The sequence below is a fragment of the Melospiza melodia genome, chromosome 2 (assembly GCF_035770615.1).
Source record: "Melospiza melodia melodia isolate bMelMel2 chromosome 2, bMelMel2.pri, whole genome shotgun sequence".
NCBI classification, from domain to species: domain Eukaryota; kingdom Metazoa; phylum Chordata; class Aves; order Passeriformes; family Passerellidae; genus Melospiza; species Melospiza melodia.
Window position 1 is genome coordinate 87,494,217 of NC_086195.1, and position 21,791 is coordinate 87,516,007.

Here is a 21,791-nt window from a genome sequence, read left to right on the forward strand (position 1 = left end):
ACAGCATCAATCCCAAAAATGCAAAGAATTGTCAGGCAGTCCCCACATGAGATTTGTAAACAAAATTTGCCTTTTTCTGACCTTCTTAGTCCCATACTACTTTTTTTCCCATGCACTGGGCTTTGGCCAGTCCCTATAGATTTCTCAGCCTAGTCTTTTCCTGGCCCCAAGTTCTGCCTACTTGTTTCAGGCTCAGCATTCCCTTTCCCCAGATCAAAATTAAGGAGACAGGACATGACAGAGCAGATTAACAGTACTGTCCTTTTGCTTGTAGGAACATTCCCATATTGCTGCTCCTCCTCATGAAAATGGCATCAGCTTTCAACAGCTGAAGGTCTGGAGATGACAGAAGGTCCCTCTTGGTCCACCAGAGGAAATATGAGAGAGAGACAAAGGTATTGCTCCTCTATCAAAACAGAAAGGCAGGCAAGTCGCAAGAAATCCTTTCTTCTATTCTTTTAGTATAGTTTTAATGTAATATATATAATAAAATAATAAATCAAGCCTTCTGAAACATGGAGTCAGATCCTCGTCTCTTCCCTCATCCAAAGACCCCTGTGAACACTGTCACACTGTTTCTCTCCTATTCACTGCAGCTGCAATTAAAGCACTTGAAAGAGACACTGAAACTTGTTTACAAACACAATCCCAGTATGTTCTTGGTTGTTGCAAAAAAGGTTTTATTTCAAGGAACATTCACCACACCGTATCTATGCAGGCCATCAGTACACACAAAATAGAGCAATAATAGACAACTTGAACAGTGAAAAAAATCAGTTAGTCCAGAATTAAAGTCATGTAGGAAGAGCCCTTTCCTGGCACAGGCTCAGTTTAAGGTGGTTTGCCTCAGAGCAGACATTTCCTTGGCTGTCTAAAACCGGTGCTCAAGTAAGCATGAAGGAACGCAGGACAAATCACTCCTCTCAGAAATTCCAAGGTTGGGTCACAACACTTTGCTGCAATGCAGAACACAGACTCTATTCCTGAAGAGGAAAAAATTAATAAAAAAACAATTTTACATCAGGAGAAATATTGAAAAAATTGAATTTTAATCCTAACCAGTGGAGAGTTGCTTTACAAAACCCAGCTCAGTAAGAACCAGAGAGCCCATTCCAGACATAAGAACTTTACAACTGAACACTTCTTAACCTATTCACTTGTCTAACACCGATGGAAGCATCAAACGCTCTTCTCTGGTAAAGTGGCTGCACAACACCCAGTAACTACACTGCTTCAGGAGAAGAGCATTTAACACAGTGGATTTCACTACTTCTCACCTGTTTTCATTTGGAGAAACAAGGCTTCAGTCTCTTCAGCATCTCTGAGTTGTCCAGTGCTCAGACAGGAACCCCATACCCCATGACCATTCAACAAATATTTTTACAAACAGAGGCACAAAGTGCTTACATTCTGACAAAACAGTATTATTTGCTTTTGACTACAAGGTGGCGTGAATCAGTTCAAACTTTGATTGCTTGATGGGGAAACTAGGATTAAAATAGGATGTCAGACTCAGCACCTCAGTAACATTACTGAGCAATTTGCTGTTGATAAGATACCTGTATCTTTATTTTCTCCAACTCATCTGCAACTCTAAAAAGAACAAGTTATGGAAAGAATGACAAGCAGAATAAAGTGAAAGATGGTAGAGACCTCTTCCACAGATTTCTTAAGCCAAGATATCAATATCCAAGATATCAATTTTAAGAGCAATTCAGAGTGGAGAATCATGAGAATTTAACAAGTTTCACAAAATAAAAAAATGTAAGAACACTATTTTTTTTTAGATTTAATGTAATATGTAAGTTTGATTATTAAAATGTCAAAAAATTTAAGTTTTTAACCTACAAATTAAATAGGATATTTCTAATGACACTCCTTAGGAGGTAAATTTTATAATTTTGGACAGAATTCTGCATCAAAAAGAAATGTCATAAAGCAAGATCAAGATCAGTAGAAGTATCTTAATAAAAACAAGTTTATTCATTCATATTTTAGGTAAATATTCAAATAGTCATCAAAGCCTTTTTGCCATGACTGTAAACTTTTTATTTTAAAAAATTATGTTAAAAACCAATACAACAATTTCCATTAATGTTCTAAAAAAGTTTGTTCACATCTTGAAAGAAAATACATTAGCAACATCTCCCAGCATCATCAATCTTTAAAAAAGTAAAACTCTAGGTGCAGAACATTTCTACAGTGTAGTATCTCTACATTTTAATTTAGTCACATGATTGAATATCATTCATCTCTATTGTCTCCAGACCATGATCAAGAGCATACCTTAAATAGAAGATATTCAATGATGTGTTACACATTGCCACAGATACTAACATTATTAGAAGAGTGCACAACTCAATTTCACTAACAAAGCAAGACTTTTCTATATGCTGCATTGTAACAGTTAATTTAGCTATATGCCTTTAAAATCATGTATGTTTTCCAAGGAAAAATACTAAAAAAATCCATGGTCCAAATTCTTCTCCCACTTATATTCACAGGATAAGATAAGCACCATGAAGTTGCAGTTTATAGCTGAAAAGCATATAGAGAATCAGTTTGTTTGTGAGTATAAGGGAGAGGAACTTGCCCCATGTCTGTAAACATTCACATAAGTCTGCAGTCAAAAGTGCCAGATAGGCAGCCTATCCGCAGTACAATTATTTAATTCATTCAGAGGGGTACTGGAGGCAAGGAGAATATTATGGAACCTTATTTTAGAGGCAAGTTAAAATGGTTTTATATACTTTGGAAAGACATATTGTCAGCTAGCTAAACCATACTCCAGTAAAACATAATCCACTTCTACCAAATACAGTACAGCATCATTTCCTATCTTTCTTGTTCAGACAAAGGAGTACTCAATTCAGCAGCAAGCCCATGACAGTATTTTGAAGCACAAGAAAAACCCCCACATACCTCTGACCTACCCTCCCCTTAACATACTGCTGATGCTAACAGGAGATCCTCATACATAGGAAGAAAACATCTGAAAAGACCATAAACTGACCTTGATTTGTACACACACAGGAAGTGTGCTACTAGACAAAAGGTCATCTACAGCTTTAATTGTCTAGTTTCAATCTAGATCTCAGTCTCTATTAACCACATATACCATACAAAACATAACAGGATAGGTGCTTATTCACACTATTAAGTATACTTGGTCTCCCTACTCAGCTTGACAGTCAATTGCCCTATTTACACAAACACCTATTTGAATGTTCCTGATCCTGTAAGAAACCAAACACTGAACTCTTAAAATTAAAGGAGCGTCAAGGATGCTCAGAAATTCACAGGATCAGACCCTGAATCAAATTGAATGCAATTCACAAATTAAGTTTGACATCTGACACAGCCTCCTGGAAACATTTTACCCTCCTGTTTTCCCTTTCTTTCCCCAGCTCAGACCATGCTCCCACTATCGCAGAGGCAGCCTTCAAAGTGAATAGGATCAGGCTCTGTCAAGCAAACACTGCAGTCTTTAGAAATGCCTGGTATTTACTGCCATCCACTCTGGGGCAGACTTGTCTGCAATGAAAATGGTGTTCCTGGTGTTGATGGATAGTTAGCAAAACCTTCAGGCTGAGCTGTATAGTTGTCCAGAGCAGAAGCAGAATGCGCCTTTAAGGAAGATAAGAAGTTAGGAAACAGCACTGACAAAATCAAGGAAACAAAAATCTAAATTAAGCAAAATTTCAGCCACAATACCAGTCCTGCTCAAGCTAAAACAAGTGGATTATATTCTGAAGTGTGCAAAGAATAGAGATGAGCAAGGCATCTATACAAAGATGTTAATCTGTAGTGCAACTATTGCTCTGAAATAACAGAGAATGAAGAAAGCAGTTGGATTAAGGGGGAAAACAAAGAAGCGTTAATGGCACCAGCTGATTTGGAAGACACAGCTTAATCAGGAGCTGTAATATTTTAGCCACTCAACTTTCCTTCTCTTCATTGCTCAGGTAAATAAGTGTTAATTTTAGTAACTAGATCTTATAAATAAGAATAATTACATTCCCTCAATGCAATCTGCATACATTTCTATAGAATCAGAATAGACTCTGAGCTGCAAAGGCATGGTCTAGATGAAGTAACTTGCTTCTTCCAATCCCCTGATATTCAGAAGATATCTGACAACATGCTGCACTCTGAACAGTACTTAGACACATGTTCCATTTCAACAACTGATGTGTCACAGAAGAGAGAAAACATTAAGTCAAGACACTCAGCTCTCTCTTTCAGTATTATGAAGAGAAGGTCAAATTTCATACAAGAGTCTGTACAGAGGCTGTTTTTAACAAAAGACAAACTAAACATATAAACATAGTCTGATGATAGTTTCAGTTAACTTATGTAGGTTGATGGGTCAAACAAGCTGTTTCATGGACAAGAGATGATGAAACTACACATCACCCAAAGCCACTTCAAGCTTGTATTACAATTCTGTTTGTGGGAACTATCAAGAAAAAGGCACAACCACAACAGACACAATTTCAAGACAATCTCATTACATATGCAGTGGCACATAACACACAGCAAACGGTCTATAGAAATCTGTAAATTATTCAAATATCAGACTGGAACTGAGCACAAATTTTGCAATGGTACGGCCAGCTCATTAGATTTAACACAAACCCTAAAATTAATTTACCCAAAATTAATTTGCATTATCTTTTTTTTTTATTTCTCCCCATTTTACAAAGAGTTTTAGATAATGTTTTAATCTCACTTATGAAGCATTGTACACTGGCCTTGAGTAAAAAGTTAGTAGAAGTTGTTTTTTATCATCATCCTTTTAATCAGTTCTCACACAATTTAGAGGTTTTAATCATTTACTGACGTAAACTAATCCCAAGGAGTTAACAGGCAAGTAGGTGCTCAAGAGATCACTGGAAGCAGAACAGTACTAACAAATAGGCACATTACCTGTAGTAGTGCTGACTGTGCAGCTGCACTATGCTGCAATTCCTGTAAGGAAGATTGTGCGGCACTTTGGGGAAAGCCAGGGATACCGGGGAGAGATAAAAGACCAGGAAAAACTGCATTTCCTGGAGTCTGTAGTCCAGAAGTCAAGCTGAAAGAATGTGAAAATGAGGCTATTATTAGGAACATCTGCACCATGTTTTATTTTGTTTCCCTCTATATAAGCTTATGTCTATATAAATCACAGAAGCAGTTCTTTTCCTAAATCTCATAAAGGCCAGAATTTCTAAACTGAATTCCAGTCTTTACCCATCTAAAAATCATTCACACATACACAAACCAAGATTGTCTGGAACACACCTAAGAACACTCAAAATGTTTTGTACCTCAACTGTGTTGACAGTTCACACACAAAAAAAAAACCCTTAAAGACGAGAATTTATGCTGATGACTTCCTTAAAATATCTAAGCTATTGTCTGCTATTACCTGTGTGTGTTAATGGATGGCCACGTGGAATCCATTCTTGTAAAAGCCTAGGAGGTGTCAAGTATCCTCATCTGGGAAATAAAATTACTGAGCACCTCACTGGATTAGACTGTCATAACATGGACTATTGAGGCCAACCTATTTAATCACTACCCTATCAGCTTCTGATGGCAGGTGGAAATCTAGTAGTGAAGTAACTTTAAAAATTACCTGCAATTAGTCACTATGAGTGAAAATATTGCCTACACACCAAAAATAAAATCAGTGTTTGCTGAAGAGAAAAGGAAGTGGTTCTGACCTCCTCCAAAAACAGTAACCTACCCAGCCTGTGCCACAAGTGCAGAGTTGAAGTTTGAGCTAAAGGCCGAGGCAAACCCTGGCAGGACTGGAGCTGGAGATGGGGCTGTGGCAGCTGCCGGCAACGGTGCAACTGCTGCTACTGCAGAAGATGCCTGGAGGCCAGGGAAAGAAGGGAGAGCAGGAGTGACAGAGGGTGTGTTAGAGACAGGAAAACCAGGGAAGGATGGGTTTGATGATCCCAGAGGTCCCTGGGCAACAGAAAAAAGGGAAGGGACAGCACTGGACAAGTTAAGCGAGAAGGGTGGAGCGGAGACTGCTGCGGAGGCGGCGAGTCCTGAGAGCACGGCGGCGGTGGAACTCGCGTGGGGGGCGGGCACGGCTGCAGCGCTCGTAGCCGGGGTGGCCAGCAGAGACCCCGGGAGGGTGACGGGCGGGGTCAGTGCTGGGTTACCAGTAAAGGCAAAGTTACTGGTTAGAGACGTGAAAGGAGGAAGTCCATTGAACACGGGGGCAATGGGAGCAGAGGAGCCGTGTGGGGCGAGGGAAATGGAAGCCAGAGAACTGGAGTTGTTCAGAGGAGCACTCAAAGAGGAGAGCCCTGACAGCGCTGGATTCAGGGAACTGGGCAAGCTGACGGGCACTGAAGCTGCTGAGGTGTACGCACGCCCGAGCCCTGAGAGTCCTAGGGTGCCATGAGAAGGGCTGGCTGAATGAGAAGGACCTTTGAAGGCCGACAGGGTAGGACTCATGGGTTCTGTTTTGACCAGAACTGGGATACTTGTGGCAGCTGGGGCTGATGAGAGCTGCTGGTCGGGATTAGTAGGACTTGTGCCATGCAAGAGGGAGGCTGATGAACCACAGTTGACTGGCATAATCGATGGTGAAGTGGTTAAAGGTGACTGTGCAGGCAATGTGGGAGGAGTGGAACTAGAATTGGCTACAGATGGGGATGGAAGACCTGGAAAAATAGCCAGCCCAGGTGTGGAGGAACGCTGTGTGTTGGGGGTGGCTGATGGAGTGTAACATTTGTTGACAGAGGAAGTGGGAGGATCAGAGCTTTGATTAGCAAGAGCAGATAAAGAAGCAAGCTCACTTGTCACAGCAGAAGGTAAAGCAGATGAATTGATTAATGAAGTGTCATTCGATGTCAGAAATCCCTTTAAGACAGACAAAATTGGGTTAGGCAAGCTAAGCGAGCCAGGAATGGTGGTGGCAGGAGAATTAGCAATTGTAGATGGAACAGGACTAGAAATCCCTTGGGCATTGGGCGGCAAGGACAAAGGGAGGCCAGCAAAGACTGATGACAATGGAGCAGGATTATTAGCAGAAGCAACTGAAGAGGCTGCAGAGAAAGGGAGGCCAGCAAATGGTGTAGCAGCAGATGCAAAAGCTTCACTGGGTGCAGGTGTGGCACATGGAGTGGAAGAACCCTGCGGAGTGGGCATAGCAGCAGGGATAGAAGCCAGCCCAGAAAAAACTGAGGGGATAGGGGTAGAGGTTGCACTGTGAACAGATGTGACAGGAACACCAGGCAATGAAAGGGATTTGATGACAGTAGGGGTTGGGGTGGATGGCTGAGATGTATGGATGGAAGAGGAGACCTGTCCTGGAAAAACAGGAAGGACAGGGGTAGACATGTTCATCCCAGAGATGAGTGGAGTTGCAGGTGCTAATGGATGGCTTATTGCCTTGACAGGTGATGGGGTAGGGACTGGAGTAGCAGCAGGTGTTGAAGGATTAGAACCATGAGGAGTAAAGAGCTGATTCGCTTGTGCAGAAAAAGCTGCAAAGAAACAAAACCAGTAAGAATACTTGAAACTGTCAGAAAGGTTTGAAATCAACACAAAAACATTTCATACAGCATTTCAAAATATGATACACAAGCAACAGCTAACACACAATGTCTACATATAAACAATGAACAGCGGGGCCTATGAAAACAAACCAAAAAGGTACACACAAACACGTCACACAAATCATACACCATGTGGGCTTACACTCCTTTTTAAAACGCTCTGTGACATCTGCTACCTCTTCATGATCTCATGCAAAACAGTTAGAAACTCCAATACACTCTGTAAGAACATCTAAGTGATACAAGTAAACACCCTCCCTCTGGTCCCTAACATTTGGCAGTACCCAAACCAGATCTAATATTCCATCAGCATCAGATCACCTGGGCTCCTCTGCATCCACTCTCACTGAAGGTCAGAATTTCCTTCAGACCAGTTAATTCAAAGTATCATGATTTCAGAGAAGTTTAGTCAACAACTGAAGAAAGCTGATTTCAGGTGCTGGTAGTTTTCTTTCCTTCAAAATCAGGTCATTGTCTTCACTGTGCTTCCTTCAGATTTTGATTCTAAGAAGGTACACTCTGAAATTCATGTATCACACTACAGTATTAAACTAATATTGGCACTTGACTTTTGCAACAAGTATTTCTAGGAGTCTTTAGTCAGGTGTCTGCAATAAAGGCAAGCACCTGCCACTAAAAGTACCAGCTTGTGTCAATCCTACAAAGTAAGTTAGAGACATCAGTCAAGCTGCAGGAAAACAGGCAGGCACATGTGAATGTGGAGGTTAATGGAAAGGAGCTGCATTTATGAACACTGGCATGTCATGACTCTCAATATGCCTGCCTCTAGTCTCCTGTGGAACGTGAATATGTTAATAAATCATTGCTCTCAAACAACCCTTGTGCTTTATTTTACTTTTGGAATAACTTGTTCAAATGCAAGAAAGACACTCATCCAACCAGTCAAACTCACCACCCAAAACTCTCTAGCAGCCTTCATGTCTCTCTTGCCTGATTTCTACATGTAATTCTACACACAAATCCAGAAAATTATTCTTTAAAATCTTGGACCTAAGTTGACATGACAAACTTCAATTTAGTGTATGTTGAAACATACACTAAATGTGTAAATCTGAAAAAAACCTACTTCCTTTTACATACTCTTTTCAAAAAAAAAAAAAAAACCCAGACTACCCAGCCCTGGATTGTGTTCTTGTCTCATTCTATTTCCAAGCTGAAGACTCTCAAAGATTACAGTTATTTAATCCTGACAGCCAAGGTAATCACAAATTAAATACAGCTGTACTAGAAGCCAGAGCTGAACTTTTCTTCCTAAGAGAATATTTCATTTCTTACACTGTATTCATTTAGCTGCATGAACTAACTTAGTAAAAATACATGCACATATTTAAAGAGGGGTATACAAGAATTAGGTGATTCTTCAAAACATTTCTGTAGACCCATCCCTGGACACAGAGAAGGAAAGACAAAACACAACTTTTTTTTTTGGTCCCTAGGAATATTTACAGTAGCTAAACTTATCACAGTCATTTCATCTATTTGCAGTATTTGTTAATATGCCCGACTCAATGGTCAGTAAATTCTCAGTTTGTCAAATTTAATAACATTATCAAAACCTTTTTATAAGTAGTTCCTAATGGGATTTATTATTATGCTTTGTACCAAGCGTACAAGCACCACACAAAAACAATTAAAAAATACACAACTGTCTTGGTAAAAAGAACAGGATCTTACAGGGTAAGACAAAAGTGCAGGCAGACACATTCTGGGATAAGACATTCAAAAATCTCTAAATCTCTCTTGCATTCCTACCTTCTTATTGCAACCGATCTATGAAATTAAAATGTTAATGAGTTTTCCAACAGATGTCCAGAATTTTGAAAATTGCAAATATTTACTGAAGTATTCAAGTGCATGAACATTGCAAAAGGTATTTTGATTTAGTTTTTAGCATTATTTCTCACATGCTTATATAATGAAGAGTACAAAAAACTTTGATAAACTAACACAAAAGAATGAATTTTAGTGTTTCAGTGCTTCTAAGTACAAATGTCTGATGATTTTTTTTCTCCACTCTCAAGAGGTTCTATTCCACATACTCAGTGGCTGCATACTTAGAAGCTTATGAAGATCCCACTAAACAAGTTGTTAACATTTTCTGAACAAGTAACAAAAATACAATGAACACAAAAATCCCCCTGTGGATTTGCAGTTTACCTTGATTTTGGGAAGGTTTTGCCTGGCTGGAAAGGTCCTCATTTTCTAAACAGAGAACAGCAGCTTGTTATTGAAAGGCAAATGAAACTCCAGCAGTGAAAGATCCACTCCCAGCAATGAGCAAGGAAAAACAGCATGAATATTTTTAAGGATATGCATGCTTTACCTGATACCACTTGATTAGCAGTGTATGGTGGAGGAGCTGGTAAGCCTGGAGCTATGACATTGGCCATTGGAACTAAGCCAGCATTGTTGTAAGCACCTAAAATAACAAAGGCAATACACATCCCTGTTGTGAGAACAACCTGTATCTAGATGAACCAGTAAGCATCTTCACCTTTTAAAAAATATTTTCAAGACTGTAAGACATTCCTTCATCAAAAAGCTAGACCAGTTAACTATACAGACTGGATGCTGGCTTTTGCCAATGTCTGCCTGAAGGGCATGCATTGTGATCCAAATTTTACTAAGGGCAATTCTCTTAAGAGAGCCTGAAAAAGTCAGGTTTCAATTCCTTTCAGTTTCATTTTGCCTGAAAAAACTCAAAGGGGATGAGTGATACAGTGTCCGCAGCATCACTGGTTCCTTTCCTATTCTTAATTAAAGGCTGTTGCAACTCCTTCTTCAGCATTAAAGCTGGACAAACAAAGGAGCCAAACACAGATCAGTAACCATGACCCTTTAACATTAGCCAGAAAATTCTGAGAAAAAAAATCCTTCTCAAATACTTAATCTAGTATTCTTCAATATTTCTTTAAATGTTAAGAAATTCAAGTGGGTTAGCAAAGTATTTTAATATAAAATTCTTACAGCAATTAACAAATTAAATATACCTTTTTTTCTCTGTTATTTTTTGAAGCAACTGAAACTGTTGTATTGCTGTGGTACAGAGTTCTGATGGAACACATCTGAATTTAAATTGCAGGAACACACACATATTTCACAGTGGCCCTGAATTAATAGTTTAAGAGCAAAAGAACTTGGGCTTCATGGGAAAAGGTAGCACTTGAATAATACTGAAAGTGCACCAATTTCTCATATAGAAGTCCTTTCTGATTTCATACTTTCATAGAAATTCCACCTGATGTTAAGATTTCTTGCACAAGAAAATCAGAAAAGCAACTAAAAATCACTGAATCACTCAGGAAGGAAATGGTCAAGAAGCAGAAAACAATTAATCATTCTAATCACACTGAAAACAGTCCCATTCAGTAGTTTCAGGTCAGCATCTGCAATCTCATTAAACACATACACATATGTATAATTTCGCCAGTTATGAGTTCTGTTGTCACAAGAGCTTTCTCAAAACACATGTTGCAGCCTAGTAAGGCCCTGAAACCTCAAAAGCTCTTTCATATACTAAAACTGTACTAACATTTCTATCCTGCCACAGGTAAAATTTTGTGCTTTAAGGTACTTTGGATAGGATTTATTCAATATAAATCCAAATTAGTCTGCAAGTTTCCTACATAGTTTCTTCAGAAAAAGTAATTTCCTGAGCATAAATAATAAATCATTCTTATTTTAGCCACTAGTAGTGCCCATTTTTCTAAAATGGCTATAAAAAGTCTTGCAGACATCAAGCTGATTAGATGACTCAGCCTTCAGCATGCTTGCTAGGAGTTCTGCTTCACTTTCTTATCAACTCCCTGAAATCCCCAGCATCAGTGAAAAGCAAGTGTTGTAACCAGAGCGCTCCTTGTATTGCAGTACAGAATTTCAAGATTAGAAAAGGCTTTCAACTGCCTGCCAGACCTGCATCTGACTACTTTAAGTATTCTAAGCTTTCTTCCAAAGAAAGGGCAATTGCCTTGCCCCCGTCCAAAAATGTCTGGAGTCTAACAATTGATGCAGCAGAGCAAAGAGAGGAGCTTATGAATAAAGGCTCAATCTTACTTGAGGCACTAAGAAATAGTGCCATTGCTAAAAATAGAACAATGGCAGGAAAAAGCAATCACTGTTTCCCTTCTGAAACCGAAATATACTTTTCTTTTAGGAAACTGTTTACTCTCCATTATGATGGCAGAAGATAAAGCTGAAGGCAAGTGAGAAACAGATTACAGCCCATCAGCAAGTTCCTACATAGTTCCACCCAATTCAGGGCCATGGCTGACCATATTCCAAGTTGGGTTCTACAGCAACAAGTCAGACTTGTCAAGCCAAAGCCCAAGTCTTGGCCAAACATTACAACAAAGCCAAAGCCCTTGTCTTCTCTAACATACTCAACACCTCCCACAAATTTAAATATTTTGTCATCAGAACAGGATTGTGAATTTTGCTTATGGATACTGGAAAAAGAAGTCAATATATCCCTCTCTTTATCAATTCTGCTGTTATGAAAGAAAAGGTAGAAACCAGTACCCAGAGCATGCTCAGGGAGCAGAAGCCAACTTCAGATATGACCCTGGTCAGAGAAACCAACGCTTGACACAGTGCTTAAAAGGCAAATGCATGAACAATAGCATAAAGCTAGAACACACAGAAACCTTACTTGGTGCAATAGTTGCATGTGGCCGACATGGTGGGATGGGGTATGGAACTGGTTTGTGTGGATTGTACGTTGATGGAGCCTACATAAACAAAAAACAAATGGAAAAAGCAAGAGTGAAAGCATCAGGTAATGTCTCTCAGACAAAAAGCTAACATTCTACTACTACAGACAGGCATTCTTTTCTACAAATATAGGTGATACGAAATTTTTTCATAATATCCATAGTGACTGCAAGTATTTCACTCTTTCTGAAAAGAGTGAAACAAACATCACTAGTACACCTTTAGATTTTAATAGAAAACTGAGCACAAGTGGGAAAGGGAGCTCCTTTCTGCCTTGCAGTTCTCATACTCTGCAGTCTTGGACTGACTTCTCATTTTAGAGGTTTAGCACATTTAAAACTAGCAAATATTTCTGAAGGTTCCTACATTTTTTAAAATAATACAGCTTTGTGGGAAACACCTCATAATAAAAGTGGTAACAAAAAATTTGGACAATACCTCAGGTTTTAGGTTCACTGAAAGCTTGTCCCACGTGCTCAAAAATTTTGAAATACAGATCAGCTGTGTTAAGAAACAAGAACCTCTTTCTAAGGCACTGCTGTAATTCAAGTTTCAAAGATGGAGGCATTTTCTGTGCTCATGTGGGAAATCCTCAGAGAGCAGCTCATGATGGAATACCAAAAATGCTTTTAGTTTTCTCTTCCGCTACTGTAATTTAAATTCTGTCTTCAAGAGCACATACATTGTATCCAGTAGAGAATATTTCCCCTCTACAGATAAAAACTAGAGCTCATTTTCAAGTTAAATAAAACCATACTAGGTCATATTCATTACAGAAGTTTAGTTTCAATTAAATTGCCGCTCTACAGTCTTCTTGCAACATAACAGCATTTTATAACAAAGCCTTGTTGAATTGGCTGGTAGTTGCCTTGGGGATTTTTAAAGCGTCATTTATTTATTAATGACACTTATTATTTATTTTTAGACATACGGGTTTGGATGGTCCAAGTATACGGGCTGCTATTCCTTTTCCTTCATTAGTACATTCTTCTGTGTCCTTTTTGATAGGGGTTCCCTGAAAGAAAAGAAAATTAAACCAAGCATTAATTTAGAACTACTTGTTGTACAATTTTGCCATATCTTATTTTTTTTCTAAACTACATTTGAGCTTTTGAATATTCTGAAAGTAAACATGATTGTGAGGAAAAAAACCCAAGTCAACTGTTTTAGGCTTGTAAAGTAATGAGTAAGAGCATACAAGCTTGGCTTGTAACACTAAGCTTTTGTAAAGAGAGGCATTTAAACAGTGCATGTTGATGATATAATTCTGCATTTTGACTTGTGAATGGGATAATATTATTTCAGTTAATTTTGCTGTCCCTTAGGTGTTCACAGGAAATGCTTAACATGCTTAAGAGGCACACTAAGATTAGCAGTAGTACTGTAGTGACCATATCAGGTCACTTATCAACCTACCAGCAAGCTCCTTGACACCTCTCCTGATTCTGCGAAATACTGCTGGATATGAACAATGTCTTATTTATGATACTGTTCAGGTAATCTTTACCTGAAGCAGCAGAGAAAGAATGAGCAAATAAAAATAATGCAAGTTTCCTGTAAATGTGGAATGGGGTAAAACAAGCAAGCAAACAAACAAACCAACCCAACAAACACACTTTGGTTTTGATTCTACTCCTCCTTCCACGTATATGAATTCTGAGTTTGGTTATACTACAATAAATCTTAAATCAAGGTTCATTTGTGAAAAGCAAAAGCATAGGATCATGCTTACTGGAAAAATTCCATTTATGCGGCTTGGCTTGCCCTTGGGATAAGGATTGCCAGGAATCATGCCACAGGATGATATCATAGCATGAGGAGCCTTACAACCTGTTTTTGAAGCCTGCAAAATAATCAAGAAAGAACATTATTTGTTATCAAATTCAATGCTCTAAAGATATAAGTTACTACTTCATGACATTTAGACTGCACAAATCAACCTACATGGAACAACTGAAGTCTGTGTCTCAAGTCTTATTCCAAATAATCCAAATAGTGTAAACTTCAGTCAAAGTCCCTCTCTGCTTACACTGACTTGGGCTTAAGCACTTGGTGCTCTCTAAAACCAACACAAACTGTTTCTTCCACCATTGATTCCAATTCTGTGTCTCTTTTTCCTAATGCCTGACAAAAACTTCTCCTTCTGTTGTACATGCTGTTTTCTTTTGAGTTACTTGTTTCAGCTGGTCTTACACCAGGAGCTCCCAGAAGTCCTCATGCTAAGCCCTGACCCCACAATGACACAATCATAACAGAACCAAAGATATTAGTTTATGTTGATTACCTGTTCGAGAATTCGTCTGCATCTTTTCTTCTCTGACATATTAATTCTGAATAGATCTTCAATCAGGCGATAATTCTGAGCATCAACAATGTTGCTGTAAAGACAGTGACAGACAATTACTGCCATTCCATCTGCATAAGCTGAAAATGCTGAAAAGTCACCCACAGTTAGACACTACCCAAAAGCATATTAAAAAAACATAACTAGTTCAGATCATAATATTACTATTATTAAAAAACCTAGGCTTAAATATGGACTTCATTCCTGTACGTAAAACAATATATTAGAACTAAAGATCAATACAGAATAAGGGATGATGATGGCTAAACTTTATTTCAAGAGTAAGTATGTAGAATAAATGAATTTTGCATCACAACAGTGATGCCTTGAGACTTAAGGCATCAACAGTTCACCAGAAAGCTTTAATTACTACTAACACACAATTCCTAGCACAGCAGAAAACCAGCAGCTACTCAATTTGCCACAATTTCTTGTCAGTCTGGTGGAAAAACAAGTTTTCATCTAATTTCATTTAGAATTAAAAAGATAATTTCTGGTAAATCTCTGTAAATTCTGCAGAGCTAGTGGAAGCCTTAATATAGTTCCAAAAGGTAATCCTTCTCTCTCTTTTTCCCCAAACAACACTAGACACACCACAGAACAAAATATGTGACTTCAGGAAGACCAACGCCTGCTTCTACATATCTTATTCAAAATCCTGACCAACTTTTTACCAGCACTTCTCTGTCAAATATTACCCATGTCATCCAAACTACTGGAAATACAGCACCAAAAAGAAGGACTCCTCAAAGGAGGATATTAGACAGAAATGAAATCAGCAGAACATTGAATGATGCCATGAAAAACACCTCAAAGAACAGTATTAAAATGTGAATGAGCTTTCAGCTTTGTTCAATATTCCTGATTAATGAAGTAAGCAGCAAAAGATTTGGGTTAGGATTTGTAATCATGACTCCCTTACTTTGCTCTAGTACTGTAGAAATTCAACAGCTAAGAAGTTATTGTGCTTTTGCCCTATGTCAGCTGAAGTGTAAAACTTGAACAGTCAAAGCGCTCCAGTCTCATGAGTAGGTAACATGTTAGTTTTGTGTGCCACTAACTAACTTTCTTTTGGCTACTCTGTTTTGGTTTGGTCTGAAATAGACTAGGAGCACTGACATGGCTTCCTTAAGCTCAACTCCTGCAGCAAAACCATGTCTGTATCCTGGGTCTTTGCACCATGAATTTACATGCCCCAGGAAGTTCAAGCAGCTGGCAGTACACCATTCACAGGGACGACAGATATGCTTACAGCAAAAAACCCCTCAACAACCAAAAAAAGAACAATACTTTATAAAAAAAATCCCCTGAACCAAGCAGAAGATTTCCATTTTAAATATGTGTAATAGATGATTTGAAGTAGCTCTGTTCACTAGGAATATTCCAACTTTCTCTGTAAACAAAAATTTAGAATATCAATTTTTTTTATAGACAGTAGATTTGTCAGTTTAAGAGATCCATTTACTTAACTTATCTCTACATATGAATTACTTAGAGGACTTTTCAAAAAAAGGTCAATTCCCAGAATTTCCTGTCTCAAGTCTTCCAGATTTCAGAGAGCAGAGAAACAAGCTTAAGGCCCTCTTTGTTCTCTACAAAATTTGAAGACCACAGTAAAAATACCACCAAAAGTGCCAGTCTTCCAGCAGGCAGAAGCTCACATAGCAGTAAGGACAAGACTCAAAGGAAGTATGGAATGTTCCACAATCATATAATCATTGGTTGGAAGGACCTTAAAAATCATCTAGCTCCAGAGCCCCTTCAAGTGAGCAGAGGGACCTTGTATAGAGCAGGTTGCTCAGAGCCCCATCCAGCCTGGCCTTGAACATTTCCAGGCACAGAAACATCTCCAGACAACCTGTGCTAGTGCCTCACCATCCTCACAGCACAGAATTTTCTCCTAATATCCACTTCAAATCTACTCTTTTTCAGTATGAAGCCATTCCCCTTGTCCTGTCACTACACTCCAGCCCTCTTACAGGCTCCCTTCAGGTACCAGAAGGCTGAAATTAGGTCACTCCTACTTGTTCCAGGCAGAACAAACCCAGTTCTCTCAGTCTTATGTCTACTTCTACAACAACTGCTTCTAATTATTACTTTAAACAGCCCCATCAGCAATGGAATTCTGCTTAACCTTAACCAGGCACAGTGCTTCCTTCTAGGAGATCTAAAGTTTTATATCCTCAAACATGAGCTAATACAAGTTAAGGAACACAGCAGAAGAGATACTTACGAAGCCAAGATTTCAAGGGCAATAAGTTTATCTTTACTGAAGGTGAAGCAGTTGAGAATATTAACCATTTTTGATGCTGGAACTGCCACTATTTTCTGATAGAGAAAGAAAAAAAGTGTGTATAAAATAAAACAGTACAAGTATTTTAAACCCAGAACACAATTCAGTAACAGCTTCATATGGTATATTTCAGTAAACTTTTAATAGCCTCTTCCTCCCATTGGGAAGAAGACTCTATAGGCTAAATTATGAACAAACACATCCAAAAACCACTCACCAAAAGCAAACAGTAGAGTTAACAAGAGTTAGAAAGGGCTACATCTCCTTCTGTGATACACAGGACAGTAAAAGTCACTTTAGTCAGAAAAGACACCCCAATTCAGAAGTATGAAATTTCATAGCTTGGTACCACTGAAGGAGATGAAGAAGAAGCTTTGAAGATTTTGAAGGGTATACTGACTCATCAGTTGAAAAGTAGGTGTCATAAAATTAAAATGACATTAAGAGAGCAAATTTATTCCACAAGATCATGTCACAAGAACTTACATGTTGTAAAGCCTTTATTGCCTTAAGCTGTGGTTCTGCCCAGGAGAAGTATCTCAGTAATTCAACAACCTGCAACAGTAAGGCCTTCCATTAATCTTTCAGATATATTAAAAATGTATGCTAACAGACTTAATATGACCTTTACACTTTTGTAGCACATTGGTAAACTGCTACAAAACATCTGTCTGTGATGGCTGATTGTCATTGCCTATCAGCATCTAACATTCTATTTATTTCTAAGTAAGCATCTAAAAATTCTATTTTATGAGATGAAGCTTTTCCATGGAAATATTAAAACACTTACCTTTTTACATATATTTGCATATATGAATAACAATACCAATGTATTAGAATAAGTAAAAAAAACCCAAGTATCAAGTATTAAATCAAGTATCTCTGAAAAAGCTTATCAACTATCAGGATCCCAAACAGTATATTCCCAAACATACACTAAAAAAAGCCAGCAGGAAAAGAAAGAGGACAAAGAGAATCTAGAAATTATCATGTTACACATTATCTCTATTTAGACAATACACACAAAACAATTCTAAATTCCATTATGATAAATTTATACAACTTTCCAGACACAAAAAGAATGAAAATGTACTGATTTTGATGACAAAGCAACCTGGAACTCTTTTTAATAGTGTCATGCTGATATAATAACAAGGAATTAAATCTCCTCAATAAATATGAAAAGCTAATATGATCAGCCTCAGTATGACTGAAGACAATCACTGTGTATTACTGAATATACAAAAACAATAACTCCCATTAAACCCATAAGAGCATTGACTTTACCTGTTCACTGGAAAAGTATCCATGAACATATTCAATAGCTTTTAATTTGTACTCAGTCAATACAGCCTAAAAGATACAGAAAAAAAAGGATGCATAATTAGTGACTCAAAAATTATAATTATACCACAACCATCTGCTAATCTATTAATCTAAAATCTGCCCCTACAAAGTGACATTTGTATTAATTACATTGCAGCATTTTGAAGTAACAGTGCGCTTCTTAGGTAACTGAGAACAGTGAAAAACAGGAAGATGTGATTTAATTCTTCTGTCAAAAAAAATACTCCTTTTTTATGTACTTGATTTTGCTTTTTTGTTGTTGCTTATAACTGTCCTGAGAGAACATCATCACTCTCCTTTTTCCTCCAATGATTTACATCAACTTAAAAGTTAAACAAGATAATGCTGATTATTAACAGTTGATTATTGACAACAGTTGATTATTCAGGCAATTTCATTGTATGGCCCCTGTAAAGTAACTGACAAAGTATCCCACTTCAGTGAATTTACGAAGAAATTGGATAATGAGTGTATACAGACAGAATTAAATACACAACAAAGCTTGCTCCAGAGATGGATACTGTCTTATCATTATCCTTATGCGTTCCAAATTTTAACAGGCAGTCACACCATACAAACAATGCACAGTACTTTAATGCAGCACTGGCCTTTTGACTTTGTGGCAGGACAGCTGTGTGGATAAGCACGTGAGCTGTCTAACAGCCAGGACTTCCTCCCTCCCCTGCACCCAACCCTCTGTGACAGGTACAAGATTTACAGACAGCTAACAGCTGAATTCCTGCCCCAAGCCAATGAAAACACCGTTCTTCCACAGTTTCCAAGTCCCCCCTCTAATGCTTGATCTCATGTATTCTCAAACCACCTTCAGCTTTACCCACACACTCACTTCTATTTTCCTCCCAACAACCCTCTTCCTTTTTGTACCTCATTAAGAGACAAACTACCAGACACACTGAAGTCACAGGGGCAGAAAAAATTTCTGCCTTTATGCTCATTTTTTCTTCTATTCCTTCCTCCTCTTCATGTGTTTTGGAAAAAGGCAGGGTATGTATTTTATTTTTACTGAAACAAACATTACTTTCCCTTCCTAAATCAACAAATGAATGACTTTATAACAAGAGTACAAACAGAAAACACTGCTATGCATATTTATGGAAGGAACAAACAAACAAACCAACCCCCCAAAGTCTATTTTGCTAGTACTTGTAAATACATACAGGGGAAAAGAGTAAGCTACACATGAAGACATTTAAATAATTGTTCCTGCCAACTGTAGGACTGAATGGAACATGCCAACACAACAAACTTGTAAACCACATAATACAGAAGGTGCTATCACAGAGCTAGAAACGAAGCTTAAACAAAAACATAGCAGCAAAGACACAAAACCACCATTTGGACAATGAACATTACACCACAACAGCACAACTATTATTAACACAGCACAGCACTGACCCTTAGATCAACAGTGAGTTGGAATACAGAAATACAAGCAGATAGCATAGAGGAAACGTAAGTGCCTAAAATCACATGCCTAAACCCTTTTGTCTGAAGTCTTTAGTAATCACAGAGCATATTCTGAAGGACCGCACTGCAGTAATATAACTGAAACATTGCTCCCTCCCACCATCAATCATCAGAGAAAGCGTTCCTGTGCTAGTCATTCCTTGACCTTTTTTTTTGTGGTTCTCAGATTTTCCACACAAATTCATAAGTTGGTAGGAAAGTCCACACCCTGAAATATCTCAGACTGTCATGTTTTTAGCTGTTTTATGAGAGAGACCTTAGGACCATGACCTTATGCAAAAATGTAGTTGTGATAAGAAAGACACCCCTGGGGCTTCTGGTGAACAGTTTTATACAACAATATGGTTTTATACCTCGATATGGTTTTATACCTCGATAAGAGTGCAAAATAATAATACTGCAATTGCAGCCATCACTGCCTCACACCGAAAAGAAACTGAACTGAAACTCAACTCCAGAACCCAAGTCCAAATAAAGGAAATTTACCTCTACTAGAAAAACCAACACAACAAAAAATTCTGCTTAATACAAAAATGCTATGGACTACTGTTGTGCCACAAGGAAATCCCATTTGAAACAAGCCCTTCATTGTCACACCAAGACACCTTCGGCAGGTAAACTGTTCTACTGTGACACTTAACCTCTGCTTAACTGCAACAAAATACATTGTCACAGGTTTCTGCTTCCCAGGCAAAACAAGAAACATTAATCTCAAAGGTTCTGATTTTTCCTCTGCTTTTCTCCTTCTAGCGTTCAGGGAAGTGTGCCAAGCACTAACCTCAAGCTTTCCTCTTAAAATCAGTCCCCTGTGCAGAGAGAAACCAGAGCCCTGCCAGACACGAGGAAGCGCAGGTTTGTATCTCTGCTCCCCACAACCTGCAGTATTTTGTTCAGAGAGTTTTAAAACAGAAAATGAAGAAGCACAGCTCAGAGCAATCATCAAAACACAGGATTGACATCCCAGAGGAAGAAGGTGTGCACACAGTCACTCCTGAGCTGTGGGAGACGTGATTTCCAAGGACAACAGAATGCAGCTCAGAAATCAGTGTTCCACTGTCCTATTTGTGCATTGTACCTCCTAAACAAGAGTATAGAGGCGGGTACTTCTCACTGTCTCCGGACAGGCCAAGCAACCAAAGCACTTTCCCCAAAAAGACACGCTTTTTGGTTTTCTCCCTCATCTTCCTTGAAAGTAAAAATGCTGCAGCAAATTTATCCAAGTGCTTATTTACAATGAGGGCTCAAGATCATCCAGACCCAACCACGCCTGCTATGAGCAGGGACGTCTCCCACTAGACCAGGTTGCCTTGTCTAACGTGGCCCTGAACACCGCCAGGATTGGAGCATCCCTGGGCAACCTGTTCCACTGCCTCACCACTCCACAGTAAAGAATTTCTTGTTAATATCTAAGCTAAATGTACCCCTCCTTTCGATTTGTAGCCAGTACTCCTTGCCCTACAGTCCATCACCAAATTATTAAACTAACACACAAAACGAGAATTTACCTTCCTAATTTCATCCAGCACGGTTTCAAATGATTTCTTATCCATCTTGATTATTGCCGACACTTAAACGTGGAGGAAATAACAGTAGTGATAAAAAAATGTCTTTGAGCATACAGGGAAAAAAAAGGATTAAAAAAAATAAATAAATAAAAAACGCCAGGCACGGAAGGCGGCCGGGGCTGTGCTCGGCCCCGGGGATGGAGCGCTGCCGCCTCTGCAGTGGCGGACACGGAGACAAAAGCGCCCTCCGGGAGCTGCCCGGTGCTCCCGCTCCCCGCGCGTCCCGCGGGCGCTCCGGCGGGCGCAGGGAGGGAAGGGAAGGGAAGGGAAGGGAAAGGGAGGAGAAGGGAAGGGCGGCAGCGGCCCCGCTCAGCACGCGGCACCGCGGCCCGGCCGGCCCGGGGCGCCCCCGCAGAGCATCGTTCGCGGCGCCGCCGCCCTGCGATCCCGGCGGGCAGAACCGGGGCGGACGCGGGCGGCCCCCGGAGCAGGCGGGCTAGGGAGGCCCGGGAGCG

The 21,791-nt window shown here is 39.1% G+C and overlaps 1 protein-coding gene across 3 annotated transcripts; it reads right to left on the reverse strand.

Moving 5' to 3' along the window:
• Positions 1–656: 656 nt before the first annotated feature.
• Positions 657–21,564, reverse strand: PROSER1 (proline and serine rich 1). 3 transcript variants are annotated; one of them, XR_010026759.1, is made up of 14 exons: positions 21,277–21,564; positions 18,224–18,289; positions 17,423–17,491; positions 16,877–16,971; positions 14,584–14,677; positions 14,032–14,142; positions 13,231–13,314; positions 12,238–12,316; positions 9,913–10,008; positions 9,747–9,791; positions 5,735–7,496; positions 4,930–5,077; positions 1,278–3,627; positions 657–983 (listed from the first exon to the last, which is right to left on the reverse strand). XR_010026759.1 is itself a non-coding variant. In XM_063149216.1 (13 exons), the coding sequence occupies exons 1-13, from the start codon at positions 21,319–21,321 to the stop codon at positions 978–980; spliced, it is 2,700 nt and encodes an 899-aa protein (XP_063005286.1). In that variant the 5' UTR covers positions 21,322–21,564; the 3' UTR covers positions 657–977. The 3 variants fall into 3 exon arrangements, 2 of the variants coding, with proteins under 2 accessions (XP_063005286.1, XP_063005285.1); XM_063149216.1 differs by lacking the exon at positions 1,278–3,627; XM_063149215.1 differs by lacking the exon at positions 657–983 and having other exon boundaries at positions 1,074–3,627.
• Positions 21,565–21,791: the final 227 nt, after the last annotated feature.

Coding starts and splice junctions, on each gene's coding strand:
- PROSER1 (XM_063149215.1), bottom strand. CDS start 21,321: ATGGATAAGAAATCATTTGAAACCGTGCTGGATGAAATTAGGAAG. Junction 5,078..5,734: donor GCACTTGTGGCACAGGCTGG/GTAGGTTACTGT, acceptor ACATTCTTTCAG/CTTGACTTCTGGACTACAGA. Junction 3,628..4,929: donor CACAGTCAGCACTACTACAG/GTAATGTGCCTA, acceptor TCTTCCTTAAAG/GCGCATTCTGCTTCTGCTCT.